The sequence below is a fragment of the Corythoichthys intestinalis genome, chromosome 17 (genome assembly GCF_030265065.1).
Source record: "Corythoichthys intestinalis isolate RoL2023-P3 chromosome 17, ASM3026506v1, whole genome shotgun sequence".
Taxonomy (NCBI): Eukaryota; Metazoa; Chordata; class Actinopteri; order Syngnathiformes; family Syngnathidae; genus Corythoichthys; species Corythoichthys intestinalis.
The window spans coordinates 41207105-41227865 of NC_080411.1; the positions used below are offsets into that span (position 1 = coordinate 41207105).

Consider the following 20761-nt stretch of genomic DNA (forward strand, 5'->3'; position numbering starts at 1 on the left):
AGGAAGTGAATCATTTCCTCGAGAACACCATAAGCGATCCACTGAGGGGACAAGAGCTAGGGCCCAACAGAGCACTCATCAGCCCTGCCCCACCAACGGCAGAGTTCCAGTTGACAGAGCTGAGTCTGAAGGAGGTTGAAGAGGTCATCAAGGCAGCCCGCTCGGCATCTTCCCCGGGCCCCAGTGGTGTACCTTACCGTGTCTACAAGCGCTGTCCCAAGCTCCTTCGGCTTCTGTGGAGGGCCTTGAAGGTGATCTGGCGAAGGGGGAGAGTGGCCGACCAGTGAAGGTGTGCAGAGGGAGTGTGGATTCCCAAGGAGGAGGTCTCGAAAAACATCAACCAGTTTCGGATCATCTCACTACTGAGTGTGGAAGGGAAGGTGTTTTTCAGCATCATCTCCCGAAGACTGACCGAGTTTCTCCTCAAGAACAACTACATCGACACTTCAGTGCAGAAGGGTGGGATCCCCAGAGTCCCTGGCTGTCTGCCAGCATGAGCACAACGGTGTAGTGACACAGCTCATTAGAAAAGCCCACGAGAACAGAGGCGACCTTGCTGTGCTATGGTTGGACCTGACCAACGCCTACGGGTCCATCCCACACAAGCTAGTTGAGCTTGCGCTGCACCTCCACCATGTTCCCAGCAAGATCAAGGACTTGATCCTGGATTATTACGGTAATTTCAGGCTCAGGGTCACTTCTGGGTCAGTAACATCAGACTGGCATCGCCTTGAGAAAGGAATAATAACAGGATGTACCATCTCCATTGTTCTTTTTGCACTGGCGATGAATATGGTGGTAAAGGCTGCTGAAGTGGAATGCAGAGGGCCTCTGTCCAGATCAGGTGTTCGACAGCCCCCTATAAGAGCCTACATGGACGATCTGACCATTACAACAACGTCAGTCCCAGGTAGAAGGTGGATCTTGCAGGGATTGGAGAGACTCATCGGATGGGCCAGGATGAGCTTCAAACCTGCCAAGTCAAGGTCCATGGTTCTGAAGAGGGGGAAGGTAGTCGATAAATTCCGGTTCTCAATCTCAGGAACCGTGATTCCATCGATCACAGAGCAACCAGTCAAGAGCCTGGGAAAGCTCTTTGACTCCAGCTTGAAGGACTCTGCTGCTATTCGGAGGTCTACTGAAGAGCTTGGTGGTTGGCTCAGCAAGGTGGACAAGTCTGGCCTGCCTGGCAGATTCAAAGCCTGGATCTACCAGCACTCCATCCTTCCCAGAATCCTGTGGCCTCTCCTCGTCTATGTAGTCCCAGTAACGACGGTGGAGTCCTTTGAAAGGAAGATCAGCAGCTTTCTGCGGAAATGGCTGGGTCTTCCTCGCAGCCTCAACATCGCTGCCCTGTACGGGACAAGCAACAACCTGCAGCTGCCCTTCAGTGGGCTCACTGAAGAATTCAAGGTGGCACGCACAAGAGAAGCCCTACAGTACAGAGAATCCAGGGACTGCAAGGTGTCATCAGCCGGCATTGAAGTGAGGACAGGAAGGAAGTGGAAGGCACAAAAGGCAGTGGAGGTGGCTGAGTCACGCCTTAGGCAAAAGGCACTGGTTGGGACTGTGGCACAGGGAGAGCAGGATTGGGCTACATCCCAAAGACCCAGGTCAGCCAGGCTCGGGGCAAGGAGAGACAACTACTACTCCAGGAGGAGGTCCGTGCAGGCCTGGAGGAAGAGCGAGTGGGCAGGGCATTGGGACTCCGGCAACAGGGAGCATGGACAAGATGGGAGGGCACTTTGCAGCGCAAAGTCACCTGGTCGAACATCATGCAGGCAGACCTCCACCGCGTCCGGTTCCTCGTAGCGGCAGTCTACGATTCCCTCCCCAGCCCAGCAAACCTCCATGTGTGGGGGAAGAGCGAGACACCCTCCTGTTCCCATTGCTCCGGAAGAGGCTCCCTGGAACATCTCCTCAGCAGCTGCCCAAAGTCCCTAGCTGATGGTCGCTACCGCTGGCGCCACGACCAGGTACTCAAAGCAGTTGCCGAGAGTATAGCCTCCACCATCAGCTCTAGCAAACACCATCATGCTCCAAAGAAGGCCATCCCCTTCATCAAAGCTGGAGAGAGACCCCGTGCACGTCCATAGATAACAACAGGACTCCTCCACACAGCCCCTGATTGGAAGCTCCACGTTGACCTGGGAAAACAGCTGAGGTTCCCCCAGCACATAGCAACAACATCGCTCCGGCCAGACATGATCATCCTCTCAGAGGCTTCAAAACACCTGATCATGCTGGAACTCACCGTGCCCTGGGAAGAGCAGATTGGGGAAGCCAACGAGAGGAAACGGGCCAAGTATCAGGAACTAGTGGAGGAGTGCAGGGGAAGGGGCTGGAGGACTTTCTATGAGCCCATAGAAGTCGGCTGTCGAGGCTTCGCAGGACGCTCCCTCTGTAAAGTCCTTGACCGCCTGGGAATCACAGGGGTGGCCAAGAAGAGGGCCATTCAGTCTGCAAGTGAAGCTGCAGAGAAAGCCACAAGGTGGTTGTGGTTGAAGAGGGCAGATCCGTGGGTTGCTACTGGGACACAAGCTGGGACTTGATCCACCCCGGCTGGGTCGCTAGGACGAGGGTGTCTGATGTTGCGAGACCCGAAACACCCAATGAATCCTAGATACATCACTGATGATGTGTCCCAGTGCATCCAGGAGATGTATCTTTTAAGTAAGGGATAAAACTTTTTTTTTTTTTTTGGTAAAGAGAAATTAATAAATATACGTGAGAAAACAAGGCATTTCACCTAAAATTGAACTATTTTTAGAGAATCAATTTTAGATGTACGTACATTGTTAAAAAACGGCCAACAATTTCATCTCAGATGTGACTAGACATTAAAAAACAACAAATTCACTGCTTTAACTCAAAAGAATTTAAGATCTTATTAAAAAAAAAAAAAAAAAAAAAAAAATATTATTTCTCACCTAAAAATGCCATTGCACTTGATAACACACATCACTTAAAAGTTAGGTGTTTTTTTTTCCATGTTTCAATTTAAGTTCCATTTGTGTCAAGCTATTTTTAAGTTCTAGTTAAGTTTAAGGTTTAAAGGGATCCAAGGAGAGAAAGACATATAGTTCTTTGAACATAAATGCTAGTACGAGTTATACTAATTTGATATTAAAACACCTCTTAATGTTTTCGTTTTAATAAAATTTTTAAAATTATTTAACTAGTACATCGCGATTATTGTTGTTGACGTCGCAGGGCGGTGACGTCACTTGGGCTCGCTGCTGGACTTCCACAGTGTCACTCGTGAACTACGTAAACGTGGTCGGTTCTGCCCTTCCAATTTGAGTTTTTGCAGTGTTAAAAATAAATGTATGATACCTGGAGCACATTAGGCACCAGTGCTACTTGGTGTTTTATCCATCAATTGCTACCGAGCTGAAATTAACAATTAGCTTTATGATGTTTTTATTTTACACCCTCATCACTCTACAGCGCTGTGTTTTTACGGATTAAATAAAGCCTGTATGAAAGACAAGTTACACATATACAGTAGTCATAATTAATAGAAACCTATGTTACGTTAGAAAGGTACAGAAAGGTTAATGTTATTTATTAGCGCTACGTTAACTTAATTTTACCTTGTCCCAAGTATCGCTCGTCCGTGGTGCCTTCGCTGGAGCAGGGGCTAGGTGGGCGGGTCGCGCTGTGGCGCCCGGCCCGGGTTTCGGGGGCGGTCATCGTTCACGGGATCCAGCTGGGGGTACTGAAGCGTCGGTGGGGGTACTGTTATGCAAGCGCTGTCTTACAGTGAATATATGAAAGTGTTCGCCTTGTTCTCCAGCTTGAAATGCTCCAACACTTTTGACATTTTCTGCTATTTCTTGTTGTCTTTCTCTTTGCATTCGTCTGATTCTTAGTCGTTACCTCTATTCATGTGTGGTTGAAATCAAATCTCTCCGCGGCCTCTCCTTTCTTCCTTTGCCACATTAAAAGTAGTCCAGGCAAAACGTCATGCTTTGAGCTGGCAAATTAAACGATTCTACGAGGCGGAGAAAATGCCTCGATCAATCTTTACTCGAATTATTCGAGTAATCATTTCAGCTCTACTTACTGCCATTCACTTTCATACTTAAGGAATATTTGAGTTTTTCCAATAAAACATATAACAAGACAACATACAATCATTACTTTTTAAACGTCTTAGTCTGAGTTGGTCTGCTGAGGAATGTCACATTTGGAGTAAGTAGTATTTAAAAAAATATATGTTTAGCCCTCACCTTACCCTACTAAAATCAATCATCTTAAACTTTTAGGGTGGTTGTCTCCTACCTGAATTCTGCCGCGAGGAGCCCCCTCTTATCTTTGAGTGTAACCATGCTTGTTCTTGTTGGAGGACCTGCAAAAACAGGGTGGTGCAAAACGGACTCAGGTAGAGAGGTTTTTGTAGCATTTCTTTAATTAGAACTGTGAAAACAATTACTTTTGGCTTGTTGGAGAATAGGATTGTTCCAGTAGGAAACACAACTGAAATGTACATGTAAAGAGGGTGAGCCAACTATATACCATGTTTTCCAGAACCAGGCTTGAGCTCTTCAGGACTAAAAAGAAGGGCTGGGGTGTTCGAACACTGCAAGACATACCACAAGGGACCTTTGTATGCGAGTAAGTCTCTCAATAAATTAATAAATTACATGGAGAATTTCCAGTTTTAAAATTGCAAGATTCCAGTGAAGCCTCATTCATATTTCTCCACATCTCCCTCATGTCTGACCAAAGCCACACCACTAACTGAGGTCCATGAATGTGATTTTTAAACATGGAATATGCTGGATTTCATCCCTGGTGATGCAAATGCCAAGTTTTTACTTTAACTGTCTAAGTTCCTGCTTGTTCTTTTCCTTCAGTCTTGCCTTCATCAAGCTCAATAGATTTCAAGTCAGGTGATTGGTTTGGCCTTAATATAACGTTGACTTCTCTGATTTAAAAAACAAAAATGTTGATGACGCAGTATGTTTTGGGTTACAGTATTGCTCATTGCCACTATCCAGTGAGTTGTAAAGCATTCGGTGGAATATGAGCAGATTACATAAATCGTCAAGCTGCTTTGGTCAGCAATCACATTATCAATAAATAGAAGAAACCTGTTCTTTGGTGGCTTCTTAGACACAAAAACACAAAACCCAACAAACTTCCCATTTGAATAATGTTACAAAATATAAGTATGTTATTAAACAAGATCATACATGGTCATTGCGATTTTTTTCAGGACTGGTTTGTGTGTATTTTTTAATAGTGAACTAGGCCTGAACTATATAGGAAAGGTCGATCATTGCGATTTTTGGGGGGTTTGCGATATATTTCAATATTAAAATTTGAATAATTTTCACCAATAACTTGAGTAGCTCTATTTGGAATAGGCTTAAACGAAATTAGAAAAAAAATAACATTGCGATATACAGTAGGGCAAATAAGTATTTAGTCAACCACTAATTGTGCAAGTTCTCCAACTTGAAAATATTAGCGACGCCTGTAATTGTCAACATGGGTAAACATCAAACCATGAGAGACAAGAATGTGGGGAAAAAAAAACAGAAAATAACATTGTCTGACTTTTTTTTTTTTAAAGAATTTATTTTCAAATTGGTATTTGGTCAATACAAAACGTTTATCTCAATACTTTGTCATGTACCCTTTGTTGGCAATAACAGAGGCCAAACGTTTTCTGTAACTCTTCACAAGCTTTTCACACACTGTTGCTGGTATTTTGGCCCATTCCTCCATGCAGATATCCTCTAGAGCAGTGATGTTTTGGTGCTGTCATTGGCCAACACTGACTTTCAACTCCCTCCACAGATTTTCTATGGGGTTGAGATCTGGAGACTGGCTCGGCCACTCCAGGACCTTGAAATTCTTCTTACGAAGCCACTCTTTTGTTGCCCTGGCTGTGTGTTTGGGATCATTGTCTTTCTGAAAGACCCAGCCATGTCTCATCTTCAATGCCCTTGCTGATGGAAGGAGATTTTCACTCAAAATCTCTCGATGCATGGCCCCATTCATTCTTTCCTTTACACAGATCAGTCGTCCTGGTCCCTTTGCAAAAAAACAGCCCCAAAGCATGATGTTTCCACCCTCATGCTTCACAGTGTGTATGGTGTTGTTCGGATGCAATTGAGTATTCTTTCTCCTCCAAACACGAGAACCAAAAAGTTTCTACCAAAAAGTTCTATTTTTGTTTCATGTGACTGTAACATATTCTCCCAGTCCTCTTCTGGATCATCCAAATTCTCTTTAGCGGACCGCAGACTGGCCTGGATGTGTACCTTCTTCAGCAGGGGGACACGTCTGGCAGTGCAGGATTTGAGTCCCTGGCGGCGCATTGTGTTACTGATTGTAGCCTTTGTTACTGTAGTCCCATCTCTCTGTAGGTCATTCACTAGGTCCCCCCGAGTGGTTCTGGGAATTTTGCTCACCGTTCTTGTTATCATTTTGAGATCTTGCATGGAGCCCCAGATCGAGGGAGATTATCAGTGGTCTTGTATGTCTTCTATTTTCTAATAATTGCTCCCACAGTTGATTTCTTTACACCAAGCGTTTTTTACCTATTTCAGATTCAGTCTTCCCAGCCTAGTGCAGGTCTACAATTTTGTCTCTGGTGTCCTTCGACAGCTCTTTGGACTTGGCCATAGTGGAGTTTGGCGTGTGACTGACTGAGGTTGTGGACAGGTGTCTTTTATACCGATAATGAGTAAAAACAGGTGCCATTAATACTGGTAATGAGTGGAGCCTCGTTAGACCGCGTTAGAAGAAGTTAGACCTCTTTGACAGCCAGAAATCTTGCTTGTTTGTAGGTGACCAAATACTTAATTTGGAATTAAATTATTTAAAAATCAAGCAATGTGATTTTCTTTTTTCCCCCACATTCTGTCTCTCATGGTTGAGGTTCATCCATGTTGACAATTACAGGCCTCTCATTCTTTTCAAGTAGGAGAACTTGTACAATTGGTGGTTGACTAAATACTTACTTGCCCCACTGTATATTGCCAAGGCTTCCACACTTTTTGTATTGGCTGCACTAGTTGCACCTAACTTTTTTCTTTAAGGTGCACCAGCACAAAATGTAGGTGCACCTACAGTTTTCATTGCATCACCTTTAACGCCATACTTTTAATCACTCTCCATAACATTCATATGATTCCTCCATTCATACATCTTCTGAACCGCTTAGCCTCGTGGGGGTGCTGGAGCTTATCACAGCTAACTCCAGGCATAAGGCGGGGTACACCTTGAACAGGTTGCCAGCAGTGTTATTTTTGACAGCCCTTTTAATTTTCATTTTAGTCTTTTGGATGATAATACTTATTAGTCTTAGTTATATTGTAGTCATCTCAAAATGTGTTTGTCCTTGTCGAGTTCTTGTTGACGAAAATTTGAGACGAATTTCGTCTAGTTTTAGTCGTCGTTTACTAAAAACGTTTTTGTCTGTAAAATTTTTAAAAAATTACTCCAAAATTAAACAAATTAAGATTTCTAACTATTTTGAATGAACATTAAGGAGCACCTATTGTAGCATCTCAGAAGACAACGGCAACTTGGTGATTATACACACTCTGCAGGATCATCATTAAACACTCCAGACTGGGCTGCAAGTTTAACGATGATTAACACATTTGTACCTTTGATCGTAGAACCACCGAGGCTTCTCAGGCCAGATCAAAACTACAAACCATTCAATCATCATTAAAGTTTAGTACTCAACGCCACCTGCATTGATGACCAAGAAAGCGTAAGAAGCTGTGGTGCAGTATGAGCAACGAAGCAGAAAAAATGATTATTAAAATTAAAAACCAGATCCTTTTCACCTGATTCAGATTCTCTGAAAAATGGCGCGATAGGCCCGATTTCCGGTCACATGATCGGATCGGGGACATCCCTAATTCATATAATACCGTTTTATCCAGGCTTGCTGTATGTAAAAGGAATCGATGATCTGCACACCTACTGCTTGTATGAAGTAAAACAGAAGTTTACCTGTTAAAAAAAACAATTGCATGTTACTATTGCGCATGCGCACATTGCGATGGCGATGTTCAAACGATATATTGTTCAGGCCTACAGTGAACGGTCTTGTTATCAGTGAAGTGTATTGTAACAGCATTATCATTTGAGTGACTTTTACTTATGCTTTCAAACAGGTATGTTGGTGAGATCATCTCTGAAGCAGAAGCTGAGATGAGGCAAAACGATTCTTATCTCTTCAGTTTAGATGATAAGGTAACTTGGCTGAAGATGTTTTATCTTATTGTTGTTGGTAGCTGTACTACAATGTAAGTGATCCATCTGTTATGTTTTGTCAACATGTTTATTTTATCCTTCTAGCAACCACAAGATCTTTACTGCATCGATGCTCGTTTCTATGGAAACATCAGCCGGTTTCTCAACCACATGTGCGAGCCCAACTTGTTTGCCTGCAGAGTATTCACCACACACCAGGACCTGCGTTTCCCACACATTGCCTTCTTTGCCAGTGAAAACATCAAGGCGGGAGAAGAACTTGGGTAACGAACTCATTTATATTCATAGTTTCAAATTCTGCTCCGTGGTGACTCTTGCTCAATTGGATTCACTTTTAAATTTCAACTTCATGACAATAAAAAAAGGCATTAACTCTATACACTCTGAGCATTTTTTTTTTTAATTAGGGGCGTATTTTTCTATGAGTATTTATAAACTAAGCACACATGCCTTGTTGCACATTTTTATTATTATATCATATATATTATATTATATATTATTTTTATTATATTATTTATTTAAATCTCCAAAGGATTATGTCATGAACTTTTTTTCCAAAATGTGTACATTTTTTAACATGTCGTGACCAGCTAAAGTTGAAGAATTTCAAATGCCAAATATGGAAAATCACACACATTGCTTGGTTACCAATGAAGTATAAATCTTAGGTTTTGACAACTGATCATAAAGATTTAACATTTAGCATTCATTTGACATATTGCACATTGTGGTTGAACAAATGACCACAGAGTAATTTACATTCCAAAAATGGCACTTTTTGACAACACTTTGTAAACAATAGACATTATTGTCATGAAGCTTGAAAAATAATATTTCCTATTCATTTCAATGAAACGAAACTTCATCTTTTACATCTAGGAGGGGTCTGTTCATGCCTCTGGCTCTACCTTTCGCCCTTGGAGCTCTAGCAAAGGGTCGATCTGAAAAGTGATTTTTTTGTTTTTTATATATATTCTATTGTTTACAAATAGCCATTTTGAAATTCACACATGAGTATCATGTAAAAGTAAAATATAATACAGGTAGTCCCCAGTTTACGACGACCCGATTCATGCGATTTTGACTTTACAACGCCTGAGTCTCGTCGTTTTTTTTATTTATTTATTTATATATTTATTTTAAATGTTGGCTTTTTTTCTGTGATGCATGCGTCTATTTTGGCGCAGGAATCATATAACAGGAAACGAGCACATGTACAGACGCCTCACCCACACACGCACACACAGAGCAGCCGTGTGACAAAGGTGACAGCCTGCGCACACATTTGTTGCTTGTGAAGCATCCAGAGACGACGGCTGTATATAACCCTTTTGTAATGGTTATTGTGCGGACGCTAACTGATACATGCTAATTGTTAGCTATTGCTGTATCGGCAGCTGCTTGTAAACACAAAATTGAATGAATTGCTGTTCTTGAAGATGAGACTGGTTTAATTTCATTTTAGTTTAATTTCATTCAGCAAGTGTTGATGTAATGAGCAGCTGAATAAAGTCAGCAAACCCCACGGACGTCTGATATCGTCATTTCGGAGCTTAGCTTACTGTCTAGCAAGGATTTAGCTCCAATATGTTGGCAAGGCCAGTACAAGGACGTATAATAAATGTTTTTGGATATTCTTTTTTTTTTTTTCTTTTTTTTTTTTTAATACAGGGTGTTTTGAGGTATTTAAAGGGTTAATTATAATTTAAGCTGAAATCCGGGTTACATCGCCAGTACAGTAGCGGAACTCGTCCGTAAACTGGGGACTACTTATTATCTCATAATCAATAAATTTTTAGGTTTCTAATGGAGTTTAGCAGCTTACAAACAGGAAAAAAAACACATTTTTGTCATTGTTTTAGATGGGCAATAAGTAAAGATGTAGGTAGGTCTGGAGGGCTCAAGTCTTATTCACTTTAACTGATTTGATATCCAACCATCATCTGCCGCCTAATCCGGGGTCGGGTCGCAGGGGCAGCAGCTTTAGCAGGGAAGCCTACACTTCTCTCTCCCCAGCCACTCAACCAGCTCCTCCGGCAGGATCCCAAGGTGTTCCCATGCCAGCCAAGAGACATGGTCTCTCCAGCGTGTCCTGGGTCGTCCCCAGGGCCTCCCACTGGTGGGACTTGCCCCGGAACACCTTTCCAGGGAGGCATCCAGGAGGCATCTGAACCAGATGCCCGAGCCACCTCAACTGGCTCCTCTCAACGTGGAAGAGTAGCGGCTCGACACCGAGTCCATTCTGGATGACCGAGCTTCTCACCCTATCTCTAAGGGAGAGCCGGACACCCTGCAGAGGAAACTCATTTCAGTTGCTTGTATCCGGGATCTTGTTCTTTCGGTCATGACCCACAGCTCGTGACCATAGGTGAGGGTAGTAAAGTAAATCGATAGCTTCGCCATACAACTCAGCTTTTTCTTCAATATTACTGACCGGTGAAGAGTCCGCATCACTGCAGACGCTGCACCGATCCGCCTGTCGATCTCCCGGTCCCTCCATACCCTTACTCGTGAATAAGACCCCAAGATACTTGAACTCCAACCAGAAACCCTCAATACTTCGGCTGCGCCTAGAAATTCTGTCCATAAAAGTTTTGAACAGAATCGGTGACAAAGGGCAACCTTGGCGGAGCACAGCCCTCAGTGAGGATGAACTCGACTTACTGCCGGCAATGCGGACCAAACTCTGACAACGGTCGTACAGGGACTGAACAGCCCTTACCAAGCGGCTCGGTACCCCGTACTCCCAGAGCACCACCCACAGGACTCCCGGAACACCTTCTGTTCATGATAAATGGCTATATTTTTTAATTTTATTACTTTCTTTGAGGGGATAAATGCCATTATTGATCAACTCTTCTTTCTTCCTCTTCAAATCCACATTCCCTCTTTTTGGAGACTCCTCATCAGACTCGGCAATTTACTGCTTGTACTCTCCTCCTACGGACTGGATGGTCTTCTCCTGGTGTTCCACACCTTCTTTTACCCCGCCTTGTCGTTGTGATGCCATATTTCCTATATAATTGGGATCAAGATTGATTATTCCAGTAGACAGAGGATATAAAATTTACGCGAACTTGGACTGGATTTTTTCCAGTCGCTTCGAAAAAACTCATTTGGTTTCAATGGCACAGTGCTGCCATCTGCTGTTGAATGAAAGAGCTACTATTCGTCTATGTACTGTCCAAAATGACGTCTTTATGAGTAATACAACAGAGATTATGAAGCACAGAAATCAAGGGGACCGCCCGCGTCCCCGATTGGACAGCACTGCTTGTATAGGGTTAAGAATCATTTTTGTTTAAAAGTCACATTTAACTCATTCAGTCCCAGCCATTTACACAAAAATACCTACATTACCAGCCGGTTTAATAGATTTTGAATGCTCCTTTAAGGCCCACATGATATTGTTATATTTTACTTACACCATCGTTATAACAAACAAAGAGGAAATAAAACGCTCTTCGAACAAAGCCGGAAATGCCATAACGTGCCACTGCAGGATCAAAATGTCTCATCAACATTTGCAACTGAGTTCTACAATACTTCTTAATTGCAGAGACTGCAATGTTAGCTTATTGAATGACACATCATGCATTTAATTGAAAGGCAACTTTCAGGTTATCTACATCTTTTGACTATCCATTGCTTTCTGCCTCATTCTCAGATTTAACTATGGCGACCACTTTTGGGAAGTTAAAAGCAAGGCGTTCAGCTGTGAATGTGGCTCCTCCAAGTGCAAATACTCATCGGCAGCCATGACGTCGCTGCAGGCAGACAGCACGCCGGAAAACCGCCAGCAGCTCAGCGCCTCCCCTGACACCAGCTCCTCCAACGGTCTCTCCAGCCCCTCTTAGAAGGTGCCTCGCACTCGTCTTATTACACACACGTCTCCTGGACACGAGGGCACTGGTCTCAACGTCCAGTAACTTTTTACAAATGAACTCGTACTGTATAGTAACATGAACCTTTGACCCTTGGGAAAACTTTTTATCATGATGAACTAGCTGCACAATTGGACCCTCAGAAGAATGTAGTGCTGCAGCAGTGGTCCCCAGAAAGAAGGACAATGAAACAGTCTTTCCATTTCATATTTAACTTCACTGGGAAAATGAACTTGGCCTTTTGCTGTGAGTATATCGAGAACCATTCCACCAAAATTTGCTACATACTGTATGTAAATTGAAGGTATTGCATCACGTCTGCTTCGTGGAGTGTTTAGAAAGACTAATGTTTGACAATTGCCCAAAATATTGAGAAGGACAAATCATCACAGCGTGGTTCAGTTTGTGGGTAAAGACACAACAAAAAAAGAGGCTGCGTCCTTCCTTTCTAAGGTGCAGAAAATTACGTTTTGTCTAGCTTGTATGTTTAAGGGGAACCTAATTGTCTTTTAGGACTTCCCACAGTTGATGAAGAACAGATTTTGACACATAAGGAGTAACAAAAATGGTGCTCTTTCCTTTATAATTTTTTTTTCAACTTTACGTGCTCATTACCCAATTGAACATAGTTTGTAAGATAAGAGAACCATATGTTGTTGTTTTTTATGCTCAGTTTTAAAATGCTCAGTTTTAATTCCAGTTTTGTAATTATATTTGTAGTACCAGTAGTTCCGTTTATAATTTCCTTCCACAATTTTGCCAACATATCTTTTTAAGTGTTTGTAGTGAAGCAGTGGCCGCTGTTCAAAATCACGGATTTAGAGAAAAAGAAAGTTCCAAAAATGCACTTCCTGTTATTTTCTGTTACATATTCATGGACTGTGAAACATCATATGAATTGGTTGTATGTTTTTCAATAAATTTACTACTAATGAATTTCTTCTGAGCGACTTCCCTTGTTGCGTTTCCTTTCTGGAGTCAACACTGTCAATAATATTTTGGTTTTAAATACTATATGCATTTCCTCTAAAGAAATCCCTTTCTTGCTCCTCTCATTTAAACACATACAATTTACCGAAACATTTCCCAACAGGAGCCTGCGGGAAGTTCGGACTGAGTGAAGACTTGGACGATATTTGTCACGCTCGGTTTGCCTGTGCAAATTGCTTTGATTTGATGAACTTAAAAAAGACCAAACTATGAGTAGCTATGCGCTTGATTAGCTTTAATACAGAAGGTTAACAGAGGTTAGGCAGTAAACCTATGCTATCTAGTGCAATAGATTGATTTTCACTTACATCAGGGATTTACGATACTAATTATGAGGGATGTACCCATCTGATCACGTGATTGGAAATCGTGCCGATGGTGATCCTCTGAAAAATCGCGCAATCTGGTGAAAAGGGTCGGGTTTTTAATTTAAAACACGTTTTTCTGCTTCATGCTCTTATAGACAAGTTTCCTGAGCGAAACAAGGGCGTCGCCATCTTGGAATATTTCTGCTTTGAACCTCCTTTTTAGAAAAAAAGAGTTGTGGTTGACGTAAGCAGTGTGTTGACAAAGTTAAAACTGCAAATCAAGCCAGAGGAACCCACGGAATCTCCAAAAATTGATTCAGCACGACGTACATGAGATGTAGATGAGATTTTGATTGTTCTTATCACTTCGTTGATCATTTGTGAACAAAATTATAGCAACCTTCAGCCTGTGTTGACGTGAGATATAGATTGATACCCTAACCCTGACCCACTTGAGTGACTAAAATGGGGTGAAATTACAAATTATATTACATTTGCCGAATGCAGAAGGACTGACATGGATTTTGTTGTCACCAGGAAATACTCAAGGTATGTTCATATAAACAAAAATGGTATATCATTCTTTTTTATTGCAGATATTGATCGCAATAAAACATTTGGACAACATGATTCCATTTCTTGTTTTATTTAAAACTATTGGTGCATGTGCAAAACAGGTCAATAAATCACAATTTATAAAATTATTGGGAAAATAACATACGAGAATATCAGACAGCAGAGCTCAGGAGCCTCGCCAACTTTCACCCGACATTATGGCCTCCAGATGGGCTTTCTCCCGCTGTCCTCGATAATCCCAGCTCCAATAGCGTATCTTCAAGTTGCTGCAGTTAATAAACTCATAGTTGGATCTCGGGACCGAGCTGACGGTCTGCCGCGAGGCGAGCCACCGCCTCCAGCCCCAGCCTCTCGGCCGCCCCCGGTTAGAACGACGTAGTCTCAATATATGTCCATCAACGTACAGTAAGTGTTGCTGTGAGGCACATCAACTTATTCAGGCATGCAAACTTGCCACCTTTCGGCGAAATTTCGCTGTTTTGAAATCAAAATGGGTCATTCGTCTGAATCACGTAGATCCGAGGAGAAAAAATGGGGCGGGGATGGGGGGGGGGGGCGGTCTGTCAACGAGCGAGTGAAACTGTTAACTTCAAAACCGTAGTCCATGCTCAAAACTACACTGTAGTCCACGGGTCCCCATCTGCCGGGCCGCTGACCGGTTCCCATGCGCATTTACTACCGGGCCGCACAGAAATAATTTAATAACGACCGCATTCTGGCCGAATTAACCCTGTGCCCAGGGGCGGACTGGGACTAAAAAGCAGCCCTGGACTTTGACTCAGCCCAGCCCACAAGAATCACTGTATGAAGGGTAAACACAGACCCTCTAGGGGGGTCCGGGGGCATGCCCCCCCGTGATATATATATATATATATATATTTTTTTTTACATTTTATTGTAAAATGCATCAATTTCGTGCACTTTGAGAAAAAAATGAAGAAAATGTGTCTACTGTGACTGTCTGACTTGGGGCGCTCAAAGTACTGCAAGGCTGAACTGGAGTTGGATTCATCTTCTGCCCTAGCTCTATAATCAACCTGAATAAACAAATTAACAAATTTATTTTTTAAAGCAAATTTTATGTATCCAATTGATTATAATAACACCTATCCCCTGTGTCTATAAAATGACTTCATTATGCCATAATTAATCTTGCCACACAAATAATAAATTTCAATGAAAATACAATAAACATTTCAAGACAAATCCTGTATACATAACCATCATTGGAAAGTATTAACCTGAAAACAAAAATGATATAAAAACGATTAAAAATATATATCATATCAATTTAACTACCTAAACTTTAAAGTAAAACCATTTTATTAATATTTTATTATATTTCTTCTGAATTCATATTGCTGCTGCGTGTGCATACTTTTTTTTTTTTTACAGCTAAAATGTTTTTTTTTAGGAGAGGGATAGTAGGACTAGCATACTGTTACTTGACACGATTGCAAACGAGGACATGGAATAGCTGGCACTAGCCCTTTAATTGCCATTTATTTCATTTAAATTGTAGCTACCTGGTGGATAACAAATGCCAATATACCTAGCAAGTAACCCTCTTCATTCCATCTCAGCCCGGTGGAAACTAGAAAGTCCGCCAAAGCTCTTATCGCTCTATCCTGCCTCTTCGTGGGCCACAACAAGTCTTTCAGAGTTATACAGCACCTTGCGGCAATGGCCCACTTCTTCGTTCTCCTCCTATCAGATTGGCGGTTAACAGCCACGCGCATTGCTGCCACCTGTCGGATTGGATGCGAATTGTAGATAATCATTGAGGATAGGGGGGATAAAAACAGTGAAGTATGTATGGCGCCCGCCGGCCGTCCAGAGCACCGGCCGTTCTGTGATCCTCCAGAGGCTACAGATTACCAGTCCGCCCCTGCCTGTGCCCCTGCTTAACACACCAATATCCCTGTCTACTCTAGATATAATACTACGAGATAGATTAGAATGTCATAGAAATCCATTGATTGGACTGCTAGCAGTACATCTTGTTTGTGTGTATAATATATCTATGTGCGCTTGTCCTTGATAATAACGTATTACCAGGCCGCGGGCGCAGCACATTTTTTCCCTGAAATAATTAGCCCCCAGACGAGCGAAGATGACTGGAAAAAAGACGTCTTTGGAGATATTTTTACGGCGAAAAGGGCACCTGACGAGCCTACAACCTCGAAGACCCACGAACGGCGAAGGAGTGGATTCGTGACCATTTTGTGAATAAACCGAGTGATTCGAGCATGTCTGTGAAACAGGAGGATCAACTTGTAGAGATCGCAAATGACGGCGACTTTATTAAACGTTAGAGATGGAAATCTTTGGGCACCTAACGATTCGATTACGATTACGATTCAGAGGCTACAATTCGATTATAAATCGATTATTGATGACACCCTGCCCCCCGCTACTAGCTGCTTTTAATGTTTTGTACATTAGTTACAAAAACTGTTTAAAAAAAAAAAAAAAAAAAAACTCGCAGGCTTAAATAAACGACTATTTCAGTATCAAGTTAACAGTTAAAAACAATGATATACTCAAATCCCCATTCTGTATCAGCAGCTTTAAACTACATTCAGTTAATTTAATGTTGTGAATCAACCGGTAAAGTTGGTAAAATTGCTCCCGTTATTCCATAGTTTTCCTTTTGTCTACTTTCGACATGTGAAAGTTTTAAAACTATTTTAAAGATAGATTCAAGTCAATATTTTACCGATTTAGGAGTATTTTCGATAAAAAGTTAATTAGGTTCGCTTGGAAGGTTTGCTACAAAAGCCTTGCAGGGAAGTCTACTGCTTTAAGATGGCGGCCGTTTCCTAACGCCCGCATCTAGCTTTCTGTACATGTGCTGCTAACGCCACAGAGTCTATTTTGCATCTAGTCCTATATAAATATGATATCTACCGTAGTATTATGTGGATTACCCGAGGGGCCGGCTAATGACAAGCATTATGTTTAGCTACTCTCGCTCCGTTCCTCAGGGAAGTCTACTGCTTTAAGATGGCGGCCGTTTCCTAACGTCCGCATCTAGCTTTCTGTACATGTGCTGCTAACGCCACAGAGTCTATTTTGCATCTAGTCCTATATAAATATGATATCTACCGTAGTATTATGTGGATTACCCGAGGGGCCGGCTAATGACAAGCATTATGTTTAGCTACTCTCGCTCCGTTCCTCATTGCGCCCCGAAGACCGCACGGCGCGCTGAGTGTGTTTTACTTCTGCTTTACTTGACATATTTCAATGATCAGAATTTGAATGTTTGCGAATCGTTCTCGAGTCTTCCACGGCCGAATCGCGAATAATCCAAGAATCAGAAATTTCGCACACCTCTATTAAACGTACATTTGAGACAACAACACTACCGAGGTTCTGCATTAAAGTCATTCCGGAATATCCTGACATCGCTACGAGAGCACTTGCCACGTTTACATGGAGCCAAATATTCCAATTACAATCGGAATATTTGTTCAAACCGAATAAATGTGTTCCATATAAACACCTCATTCGGAATGAACAGGCCCAAACCGAATGGAATTTCATTCCGATTCACAGGGGTGGAATATTCCTTTTCCCAAACCGATTAGAAGTAAAATTATATCATGTAAACAGGGAAGCGGAATGGTGTCTGGTTGCGTTCTTTCTGCACATGCTCCCTACTGACGTGGTGACGTCACTTTGTGACGTAAGTAACGTCACTTGCAACATGGCTTCCAAGCACAGCGCACCTAATTGGAGTCCGGCGGAAAGATTGTATTTAATTCAAACTTTAAAAGAATTGAATATAATTGCTCGCTTAGACGGGCGTAAAACGAGGAACAGTGAACTATTTAAAAAAGTTCACGAGAGGTTACACGAAGCCGGAATAGACCGGAGCGTTGACCAGATTAGAAACTGGTGGAAAACCGGCTACTACAGGGCAAAAGAGCAAAACAGCAGAAGCGGATACGACCCCACAAACACAACAAGTGGGTTAAAGTTAAAACAGCAGCACTTCGACGATCGATCTCCATGTTTTGCAACGTGACGCTTTGTTTTGATTAATCTACGCATGTCAGACGGCAGTTGTCAAACATCCTTTCGGAATAAAGGCAGTCACATGTAAACGCTGGATCGGAATAGATGAAGTGACATGTAAACAGCTGATCTGAAATTTCTATTCGGAATGATTTGAATCGGTATGAATAAAAGTCAGCATGTAAACGTGGCTATTGAAAACCTTGCTGCAATTTCCAACACTGTATCCTTGTGAAGCGGGCTTCTTAATTTATGCTTAACAACAAGGCGAAGTCGTTAATGGTGAGAGCGGTGTGCAGTTTTTGTGTGCAGCTAACATGACAGGATGTATCTGTGGAGAACTTTTTTACAAGTCCTTCCATGATCAAACGTAAGTTGATATTCCTTTCTTTCAAGAAAGTTTGTGTAGTGTTTACTTTGGAATCGCTGCATTTGTGCATTTTGCGGCTAGGTTTAACGTTACGCGCATGCGCAGAAACACATCGTTGCAATTTTTGATGGGTTGCAAAATTGTCAGAACACCGGTCCGTGAAAAAAAGACCCAAATAACACCGGTCCGTGGTGCAAAAAAGGTTGGGGACCCCTGCTTTAGTCCGATGACCTAGACCTATCACCGCCACTCTCTTCTCGTGACAACAAATGACTGACAATAGTGAGAGACGGGAGTACAGCTGTTCTCTGCTTAATGCAAATGGGACATACTGTATATTTTATCATATAGATTTTGTATAATTTGCTACTTAATGCGTCTTATATGTTCTGATTTCAGGAGGAGAGATTTAGACTTGTATATGTTAAATAAGTATGTACTGTGTTTAATTCGAGATGTCTCTGGTTGCACTATGAAATGCACTTTTCCGTGCATGCCATGTGTCCATGTTACTTTGTCACCTTTTTCACCCCTAACCAGTTTGCATGCCTGTATCTTCCCTTGTCTAACAGTGTTTTTCACCTGTAAACAAATGAAAAAAGCAGCATTTATGCTTTGAAATAATTGTGTCATCTACACGTACTGATTAGCAACAGGCAAGCAGCAGATACAGTAGCTGTAAATATTAAAGATCATCATTATTACAATCATCATAATAATATCAAAGGTAAAAGTTTAATGCACAAGATTTTAGCTTTACTTTTTTAGCACCGGACACCGGTGCAGGTACTGGAATGCCTCGGAGCTTTTCAGGTTCCTGATGGCTTTTCCATCCACTGCCATAGTCAATAAAATACGATAATATTTTACTTATGGTCACCCTTGGCGATTTCTTAATGTTTTCTTCCCATGTCGAGCTGGCAGAAGGATGGGGTATTTCTAAATCGTGTTTTTTCAGGGTTTTTACTGAGTGATGTCACTCCAGTGCTATTGAAGTCAGTGGTAAAAAAATTGAAAACAGAAGTCGCTTGTAGCAATGCAGAAGTAAAGCGGAAGTATTTTGGAAACTTGTCTACAGCTGCTCACTCTCCCTCCTGCTGCTTTTCTTGGTCTGCAGTGCCCAGGAGAGGGCTATTTAAAGTTAATGATGATTGACATGGGTGTAACTTTGATCTTGCCAGAGAAACTTGGTAGCTCTACCATCAAAGGCGCACATCTGTCAATCATCGTTTAGCTTGTTAAACAATAGTAGTGTATGAAGGACCAGGAGGGCAAAAATTCAATAAATAAATACACAATTAAATAAATAATTAAAAGTGTCATTAAAATGCTTTTATTTCAATATTTATTTATTTATTTCAATATGTATTTCAATTTTTATTTATTTATTTCGATTTATATTTATTTCGATTTTTATTTATTTATTTCAATTTACATTTATTTATTTCAAAATTTATTTCGATTTTTATTTATTTCAATTTTTATTCATTTATTTCAACTTTTATTTATTTATTTTAATTTTTATTTATTTCAGTTTTTATTCATTTATTTCAATTTTTATTTATTTCAGTCTAGATTTATTTATTTCAAGTTTTATTTATTTATTTCATCATTTATTTATTTATTTAAACTTTTATTTATTTCACTTTTTATTTATTTCATTCTTGCACTCTTGTTCCTCTGGAGGTGCAACCATGAAATAATTTTATCTGTCACGTTTGCTCGTCAAAGTTTCTAACGTCTGATTGGTTGCTCAGCAAAGCAAGTCTTAACTAGTCGATCTCAGATAATAGATTGACGCCTGAGGCATTGGCTAATTTTTATGTACACCCGATACATAAGGTGGCAGTGTAGATCCGTATAATCTGAAAAATAATTGCTCCCTCAAAATCACAAAGACGACGAAGATTAGTAGCGTGGTCAGTGTAGCGGTAGTAGGCTTTGACGCATTTCGCGTGTTGTCCAAGCAAAACATACATATGTCCAAAATGTGCCCAGAGCTGCTCAGAGAAGCAGCAAATTTAATCGAGGACACTCTGAGGAGAACTCCACCAGCAGCCCACGGTGGAGTCCAGTCTGTGGCTTCTACATCGCGCGGGCCAGCGCCTTTAAACGAGCTGATGTCTGCATACGGGAAACTCTAGTATAACGCAGAAGTGGAACGGTCCTTGGATATTTACCTGATTTTATTTATTTATTTATTTATTTTAATCAAGTTTTGAAATAAGGCTAAATGACAGAAATGACTAGCAGTTTTCTAAGTAGTTTTACTCTGAACTCCGACATCATTTTTACATTATAATGATTTAGTTTGGGTCTAGAGGTGCTCCAGTGTCTCTCTAAAGTGGACCCGTTATCGA

At 41.5% G+C, this 20761-nt stretch overlaps 1 protein-coding gene across 4 annotated transcripts in view; it reads left to right on the forward strand.

Annotated features, from left to right (window-relative positions):
* Positions 1–13075, forward strand: part of ehmt1b (euchromatic histone-lysine N-methyltransferase 1b) — a 65657-nt gene extending 52582 nt beyond the window's left edge. For all 4 annotated transcript variants that reach the window (XM_057819335.1, XM_057819331.1, XM_057819334.1 and 1 more), the window contains exons 22-26: positions 4272–4387; positions 4534–4620; positions 8151–8229; positions 8335–8513; positions 11918–13075. In XM_057819335.1, the coding sequence (XP_057675318.1) occupies positions 4272–4387; positions 4534–4620; positions 8151–8229; positions 8335–8513; positions 11918–12107 (651 nt within the window). In that variant the 3' untranslated portion in view covers positions 12108–13075. The remainder of the gene's footprint in view (positions 1–4271; positions 4388–4533; positions 4621–8150; positions 8230–8334; positions 8514–11917) is intronic.
* Positions 13076–20761: the final 7686 nt, after the last annotated feature.